Raw genomic sequence first — 8982 nt, forward strand, 5'->3', positions numbered from 1 at the left:
AAGAGCAGGTCCGAATTCCATGTTGCAACCATAAAAACATGTCTAGTGTGAAAGCAACGGATGCTCTGCAAGAAGCAACACCGTCAACCAGGGAAGCATGGACGAAAACTGAATTTACTGTTTTTAATAAGCAATTCATTGATTATAATTCTGCCTTAAACAAATAATTCTCACAAGACTTGCAACAATAGGTACGAGTCTTCTTATCCAGTCTTATTTTATGCGATCAATTAATCCTGTGATTGGTCTTCTACAGCACTGTGTTTCATGCATCTCAAGTTAACTGATGTGGCCAAATTTCAATGTCATTTTAAGGAGCTCTATAAATATATACATTGATCTTTACTTCTGAAGTGTAAGGCTTGAGATATGACTCAGGAAGCGGTATATGTTGCCAAGATAGGAAATCTTTTTATTACAGAGAAAAAAAAAAGTTTTCTTCCAAAATATAGAAATCTGTACAACTTCCGCACAATCAATTTACATGAACTGTACAAATTTACAGCAGTTCATCACAATATACCCAAGGAAAAGAAAATGAACACAATAAAGATGTACTGACATGAGATCACAAGATAAACAACTTTTCATCTTGGGTAAGCTCAGTTTTTTTTCTATTTTCTGGTTTTGTACGTGAACAAAAACAAACAAAGGATAAGTCTATGAGTACAGATCATGGAAACCGATAGGTATATATAATTTTTTTTAAACCAACAAAACTTTGGTCCTTGCTAACACTCCCGTCACAAATGGCTTCAATTACGAAAAAGAGTTCAGTGTTAAAAGATGAAATACAAAAAGGAATACACCTTTAACACCTAACGATAGCAATTATTGGCACTTCCCATGTGTAATGTTATGTACTCTACAATTTCTTGTACAATTACAATACATTCTACAATATGTAAAACACTGCAAATGTGAAAGTGGCAATAATTTAGCTCATGGATGACAAGATCGACAACTACAAAAAAAAAAGAAAAAAAAGACTATTCCCTTCCCATTTCATGTCTCAACATACAATTTTCCATAAGAATATGAATGTCTGAGGCCTGAGTTTGGCAATACATTCCATGAGACTCCTTGCGTCTCTGAACAAATGTCACACAACTTCAACTTGACATATTTTAGTGCATTTTTATGTGCTATTTTTACTTCCGACTATGCAAAAGGACTCTGGCAACCAGTCTGAAACCCATGTCCACACCGGCTGAAAGGTCGCCATATTATTATTATGATAGAAGACTTAAAATAATGCCTTTTCTGGTTGCTATAGCCCCGAGTGGGCATTTGGATTAATTTCCATATTTGTTGGATTAAAGCGTGCTCAATTAAAAGTGGGCTATATTACCGTGCTCAAAATCCTCTTAACAAAAACAGGGGAGGGGGGGGGGGGGGGACATTTAGAATTAAAAATAATCTACCAGTGTGACCATGAAATACACTTAAGAGAAATTTGAGACCAGAGGACAATCTCGCATTGAAAATATAGACCAATTTTAAAACACCTTGTTGAATATAGTAAAAGCCACAGTGGAGCAACGGGGTTTTAAAACCAAATCCACCGCTGAAACTAAACATCAGGGCTCCTGTCCCAGATCACCCGATCCATCTGGCCAAATTCACTGCCTTTCACAGATTGCTGGAGGGAGGACCAGCCTAGGGGGGGCAACGGAGTGGGAGCCAAGCGTTGCAGTGTGTCTGTGACCATGGCTTTTACCCATGGTCCTACTGGGCTTAGTGGAGCTTAAACACCCATTGGTCTGGTGATGAGTGACCAAAGCTGTCGAGACAGATAACCCCCCACCCCACACCCCACACCCAGTGGCTACGGCCTTCAAAGAAACCCCCTGCAGCCGCCTCGTCTGATGCCGGTAGCATGGAACCGGGACCCTCATCCTTTCATTTGTGTGTAAACAAGGTCGCTGCCTGAAACCCCAGTATTTAAAACGCAGCAAAATCCAGTGAGATGATGAAAGATTAACAAAGACCTAGTACCCTCTCTAAAACCACCACGTTACCCCATGTTCGCCCTTCACCTGCCCCCCCCACCCCCCACCCACCCGCCCGCAGTGCTGCCTGAGTGCGCCGAGCGCGTGTGCTGGTTAATACCCACCACCGCCCAGGGAGGGCGGAGGGCTTGTGGCCAGGGAGGAGGCGTCGGACCAGCTCAGAGAGGAGGCTGGAGGGATTGTAGCTGCCCTGGACGAGGACGTCCGGCCCCTGGCCCCGCCTCTGAGCCACCGACCCCCCCCTCCCCGCCTACCTTACCCAGCTCCCTGGGATGCTGGTAGATGATATGTGTCACATTAGGTCCACCTGTATCCACGTGGGGTGGGGTGGGATTGGGGGTTGGCCAGCGGCGTGCTGGCTGGTGATCGGCGCCCAAGGAGGTCTGGGTATTGGGGGGGGAGGGGGGAGGGTGATGTCATTTGAGGCACTCTTTATCCCCACGACCGGCCTGGCTGTAAGCAACACCTCGGGAAGAGGTCAGCGGGCAGGATCACAGGGGCCTGCGTGTTGAAGATCCAGACAAGCTCATAAAAGGTTGATTACATTAGAGGTCAGCGTAAGGCGATGAACCTCCAATGCACGCTAACAAATACGGGTCCTGGCTCTGCATCTAAAATACGAAACGGGAGGCAGATGTCCACCGGCGTGTGCCCCAGACCTCCTTTTGGCCAGACTCCGCTCACCACATAGTACTGAGCTTTCCACCATCCCCTCGAAACCATCCACACGTGTTTGACTGGGAGGCGTCGCCGCCTAGCCCCGTGGCTTGGTGGGCTTTTACTATCAGCGCCAAGCAATGAAAGGGATGACCAAAAAGGGATGACCACCGAAACCACTCGCCGCCGCAGGGATCTGAGATCACAAATACAGTGTAAAAAAAACCTCCAACCCCCTCTCTGCTTAATACACATACCCCAAACCCAGCATAGACGCTACAGTATGGGCGCATAGCTTACAAACAAAGGGCAAGTAATACGGCATGAAAAGATGACATTCGAGTGAATGGAATGCAGGCGATTTCCTCTCAAAAAAGTACACATCCCACACAATCTAACGTCAAAGTGCATTCAATGTCAATTCAGACAGGGTCGTGTGACCAAAGACAGGATGGACCCAGGTTTGCGTCAATAAGGGGGGGGGGGGGGCCTCACTTATGCTACACTTTGAAATTTGGTGAGGCAAGGACAAAGGAACGCACGCGGCAAGAGAAGGGAGTAAATTAACAACGGGTGGAATTTTGATTGTGGATTTCAACAACATTCTTGGGAAAGTTGAGGTGGGACAGAGCCCTGACGCCCATCGCCCCAGCGCAAAGCTGCGTTCAACACACACACACACACACACACACACACACACGAGTGACGACAGGTGACCATGTTGCACAGCACGCTGGTATCCATAGGCACCGGCGCGCTGCACAGCATCTCACTTGCACTTACATAGAGGCCGGCCGCGGTGCGATTGGCCGATGTTTCAGTAGGAGGGGGAGGAAGAGATGTTCAGACCGACACCTGTCACTCAGAACAGCCACTGGTTAAAAAACAGCAAATGCCATGTGGTCCTAGGAAAGATTTATAGTTTAAAAAAAATAAAAATAAAAACTGGTTCTTACAAAGGCATTTTTTTGTCAACATTGGCTTGGTCTGAAACCGGTGCCGTGTCTGAAGATCCACTCCCTCCCCACACGAAAACACACCAAATAAAAATTATTTTGGATTCGGAAATAAAAGTTACCAATTTTATTACTCATGAGGGCATTTCCTGACCGAAAGTCCTTAACAATTCAAAAGAAATAACAAACGAGTTTTGGCGATTTGTGGTGTTGGTGAAACATGGTACCCATAGTAACCACAAGTAAGAAAAGTGCAAAGTCAACGTTGATAGACCTCAGTGTTCAGGAAAAAAACCTAAAAACAAAAAGGCGCATCAGCGTCAAGAGCCGATCACCGCGTCGCGACAGGGGAGGGTGGCCCGAACTGGTCGGTGGTGGTGGTGTTGAATCGGTGGTTTAGCTGCCCCAACAGCCAAGCCTCCAAGCCTTTCAAGAAAAAACAAAATGGAGACCCGGCAGATCCAATGACAACAGAAGAGATGACGACGGGATGTGGAGAAGGGTTGGGTTAAAAGAAACAACAACCAAATGTCAAAAAATTTTAACGAAACCATGGGTGGTTTCCATCAAATGGACGATAGGCGAATCCTCCGCTTTCCTTTTCATTCACTTTTTTTTTTTTCCTTTCATTATTTCATTTTCTTTAGCTTTAAAAACAAAAAAAAGACCCACCCCGTCCCCATGTCCGATCCAGTCAAGTGACGGCGACCGGTCGCAGCGACAACCCTGAACGGGGGCCGGGGCTCCGGGCCGACCGTCGCCCCCCTAACTGGACACAGTCATCATGTTGTAGGCTTTGGAGGGGCTGGTCCGGCCCATCACCATCAGTTCCTCCTTGCAGCTGATGTGGCTGTCCAGCATGGGGCCGGACGGGCCAGCCCCCGAGGGGGCCACCGTGACAGACACCGGCGGCGGCACGGTCACCACCGGCGTGGACTCGTACAGGACGCAGATGGAGCCGTCCTCGCCGATGCGGTAGGACACCTCGTACGGGTCCACCCAGAGAGTGAGCTCGCTGGGCAGGAGGAGGTACAGCTGCTGGATGGTCAGGCCGATGCGCTGGCCTGCCTGCCCTACCAGGGGGTCCATCTTGTGGTTGATGCGGATGCAGCGGTAGCCCGAGCCCTTGCAGGGCCTGTCTGGGAACCAGTGGTGCTTGTACTGCTCTGTTGGGGAACAGGGGGGGGGGCAGAGGCGACCAGGGGATGCTTTAGTTTACGCTCAATGACTTAGGGTCAGAGTTGCAAAAGAGAAATACTACCCAAGTAAACAAAGACACCCAATAACATCAGCCGTCATAAGAGACTCCATAATGCCGGTCTTTGATCATTTTATAAACTTTCAGTTTGGCAATCTGACTCGCCAAATAAGGTCATACATGGCACACTAGTAAAATAATTACCTAAGTAAATATGGGTAGTATTTCAGTCCATCTGGTAGTTTGGCCCTGTCTAACGGTGCCGTTAAGTAAACCTTCCTTTATTCAGAATGTAGGCCTAACATAATTTAATCTGTGTTCCATATCTAACAAAGACACCAGACTGTACACGCTGCAGAAACAGACAATAAAACAACCGTTTGTTTAAGGCCTGATTAGCAGCCATAAATAGTCTGGTACGCCTTGTCCTGGGAAAGCGACATGACTAATGTGGTTCACGTACGCCATTAAATTGCACAATGTCTTCTCTGGACTTTACAAAATCTTCCACGACTGAACCACAGCACCAGAGGTGCCAGGCCTCAGCCACCCAGCTGGAAGTGGGGGAGCTGACTCTTAAAGAGACCGCTGCCTATTTTTTTTGTTCACAGACTTCAGTTTCACGATCGCTTAGAAGAAATTAAGGTACTTGAAACCAACATCACAATCGCATACTGCCTTTATTATTAAATTGTTTCTTCTTATAATTAGATGCATTTAAAATCTATTATTTTTTGTGAAGCAAGCTCCTTGTCGTGATAGTGAGATGCATCTTAGAAACATGGCCTTAGTTAGAAACGTACAATTAACTATTTCACCCCTTCCCCAACTGAATGCATGACCCCCTATTTGAGCAAGAGCAAGGCATTGTAAACTGAACACGCTGGAAAAGAGTAGGGCCGCAGCCTAAAGAGCACCTCTGCACCCAAATTATATAACGTCGATAACCATCATGCATCCTGTGAAAAGTAAAGCACTACCTAACGGATAGCTTGGCCACCATGAAGAACATTATTTCGGACCGCCACTAACGTTACCTCGAAGGTCACAAAGCAGCTGGCTTCTTAAGGGGAAAGCACAGCGGAAAGAAGGGCTACAAAGTAAACAGGCGAGTGAAACTAAAGACGGCGGCTGGTTCGTTGTTAAACAATCGGAACCATTTTGTAAAAAGCTAAACATCTGGACTTTTTGTGGTTCCCTGACGAAATTGGGGGAGGCTAAATACGAGAGCAATGAACCTGTATAGGTTCCTCTGGACCCAAGTGAGGAGACCTGATAACCACATTGCATAACCCTCTTTATCTGGACGTTTGGACCCATCCGTCCCAACACCTCACCACAAACAAAACGAGCGCAGTTCTTCACTCGGGAAAAAAACAACCTGGCCTAGTTTGTCTAAAGTTTACTAATTGTTCCTACTTTATCAGTAAGAAATGAGAACCCTTTGTTATATCACTTTATTTTATACCAGTTTCCAATAAGATTATGTTATTGTGCGTTCCAGGCAACCCGTAACCCGTGTTTTCACATCCTCATACCCGTGAAAGTGCCCTGGAACGATCGATGTACTCCTAGTTACAGCTCGTAACTTACGGGCTAAATAGTGTCCATGGAACGCAGCATAATGCTAGGTTCCAGGCAACCCGTACAGTCTTTTTTTGTGCAAACACGGGTTGCCTGGAACGCACCATTATACTAAACGCGCACGTACACAATGGGCCGTCCGCGAGACGGAGCCCCCCACCCCTCCCCCAACCGCTGCGAGCCACGGCGGCCATTTTGCTCCGACAGGCTCCAACTTCGACTGTTTACAAACATTTAGAAGGGAAGTCCACCGTGTTCCACCTAATCGATTATACCAGGTTGGTTATGGGAGTACTGGAGTAACATCACGAGTTTAGCCCTGTGTTTTTTGTGAACGTAAATAATATTGAGTGCAAACATTTTTTTAATCGATGGGCCATTGTTACAATGTGAGAAAATGTAGGTCACCCGTCGTGGTAAAGGTTTCTAACACAGACGATTCCCGTCTCAGGAATGATTATCCCCCAACAGTAATCGATTGGAATCTGAATATTGGAAACAACCCGCGACGTCGACACACTAAAATAGGTTCTGGAATAGATTGTGTAGGTAAATATATTCAGATTGAACAGAAACACTTAAATATTTACTCAAGCTTGTTATAATGCGTTGGGGAAAGGACGTCGTTAAGTTGGTACGTTCGTTTTATCTCTATATTTTTAATCATTACGTAATGTTGAGGGGCTCGAGCGGCCGAACGGTGCACTTCCTTGTTTGAAGAGAAATAAACAGCCCCCCCCCCCCCACATACACACACATTCTCGGAACAAAGAAATCCGCGACCTCATTCGACGATTCACGCTAAAATAAAACTGATTTTCGTCCCTGCTCTTCGAAAGTAGCCATTCGAACGACACATTATACGGGTAAATGGCGCAGCGCTTGCCTCTGCGTTCCTATGAGAACAAAGGAGAGCCTTAATCTACAAAGAGACATCGACGCCGTTCACGACACCTTTCACATACAAACGTCAGTCCAACCCCTTTTACGGAGATTAAACATTATTGTTTAGGAGTATGTTTAGGATTTATTATACACGATCGTGTTTACTCACCATTCAAAATATCCTGTAAACTTTGGCTGAATGTCTGGAGTTGTCGGTCGTTTACGTGTCCTTTTATCCGCAGGAACCTGGACAGAAATCCGACGGCCGCGGTGATCTCAGCTTTCATCGTTCCTCTGGCGTAAAGGGTATGCATCGAGAAGGCCAACAACCACGACGTTCCGTGAGCTTTTTTCTATGTATTTGTCCAGAAATCAATCTTCCTCCACTCTTTCGGATGGTTTCCCACGTGTTTTTGTTGTCTGGCGGCTGTTATGAGCATTTATGGGTCGAGGTAGGGAAGTTTCAGAGAGGTACGATATGCCAGGACGGTTCAGTGTTATTATGGACGCCTGTTGTTGGTAAATAAGAGAGGGGTTGGGGTCTTGGTGCCACGACGCGGTACCCTCCCAGAAACTTCCCTCGGCCAGAATGAACCACACAAGGAAGAACGGCCACTTTATACTGCCCAACCGTCACTGAAACGCGAGAGGCAGATACAGCAACAGCATCGCACCAATCCCAGCCCCGCATAGACCCACGAGGCAGAAGGAGGAGTGTGCTGTTTACGTCATGGCTCTGAAAATAAACAGAACACGTGAGACAGGCAGCTCTGCCTCTCAGTCCGTCTCACTGATGACAATATGCTATAGGAGGGTTTCATCACCCGATGCCGATCGAGAGACAATGGGCTGTCTAGCTATAGGTGTTTTTCAATAAGGAATAGGCCTAATTGTAATGCTCCATACGGATCTGTATGAAGACTGATTCTGGATGATGGTAAATTGTGTCCATATCGGGTAGCCTATAGAATTCGTGCGTAGACTACGTCTCCTGCATCCTTGTTCGGGCATCTATGCCTCAATTTTGGTAAGAGTCCCTTGTTCGTTTCGCCTGGGAGTCATTGCCAAGATTTCTAAAGAAAGACGAAATTATTGTTGTGTTTTTTCTTCTTCAGAGAAATAATAATTTAGCCATGCATCATCCTTTCTATCAGCAGTCCATTAATCAGATTTGAAAGCCATTTTTTAAACAACATTTTGTTGCTTAATTAATTCATACTTTATAATATTATTATAATACAATATATTTTTTCGCGTTATTGGTATCAAAGATAAGCTGAATGTCCTTACAATGAAGCTTGATTTCGTGTTTCGAAACAAATAAAACATAAAACCCAGTGGACTTGACTTCCTCTCTCTAATGGAAGCGATGAGCGATTAAACTTTCCACTATCCATAAAAACGGCAGGTAACCGCACGTGTGTGTGTGTGTGTGTGTGTGTGTGTGTGTGTGTGTGTGTGTGTGTGTGTGTGTGTGTGTGTGTGTGTGTGTGTGTGTGTGTGTGTGTGTGTGTGTGTGTGTGTGTGTGTGTGTGTGTGTGTGTCAGTACAGAAGCTCAGTGGGATTCTGTACATACAGTAGTCGAAGAATCGAGCGCTTCTTGCCAGCGGTCACTCAGAAGGTTCAGAGACATGTGTGGACATGTAGCGGCAGGCAGGAACTGCATCGAATACAGTTGACTTGCCTCAC

The 8982-nt window shown here is 46.1% G+C and overlaps 1 protein-coding gene across 1 annotated transcript; it reads right to left on the reverse strand.

The window, feature by feature from the left end:
• Nucleotides 1–387: 387 nt before the first annotated feature.
• Nucleotides 388–7892, reverse strand: btg1 (B-cell translocation gene 1, anti-proliferative). Its single transcript, XM_060037816.1, has 2 exons — nucleotides 7462–7892; nucleotides 388–4791 (listed from the first exon to the last, which is right to left on the reverse strand). The coding sequence occupies exons 1-2, from the start codon at nucleotides 7604–7606 to the stop codon at nucleotides 4391–4393; spliced, it is 546 nt and encodes a 181-aa protein (XP_059893799.1). The 5' UTR covers nucleotides 7607–7892; the 3' UTR covers nucleotides 388–4390.
• Between the last annotated feature and the right edge of the window lie 1090 nt (nucleotides 7893–8982).

The sequence above is a fragment of the Gadus macrocephalus genome, chromosome 19 (assembly GCF_031168955.1).
Source record: "Gadus macrocephalus chromosome 19, ASM3116895v1".
NCBI lineage: Eukaryota > Metazoa > Chordata > Actinopteri > Gadiformes > Gadidae > Gadus > Gadus macrocephalus.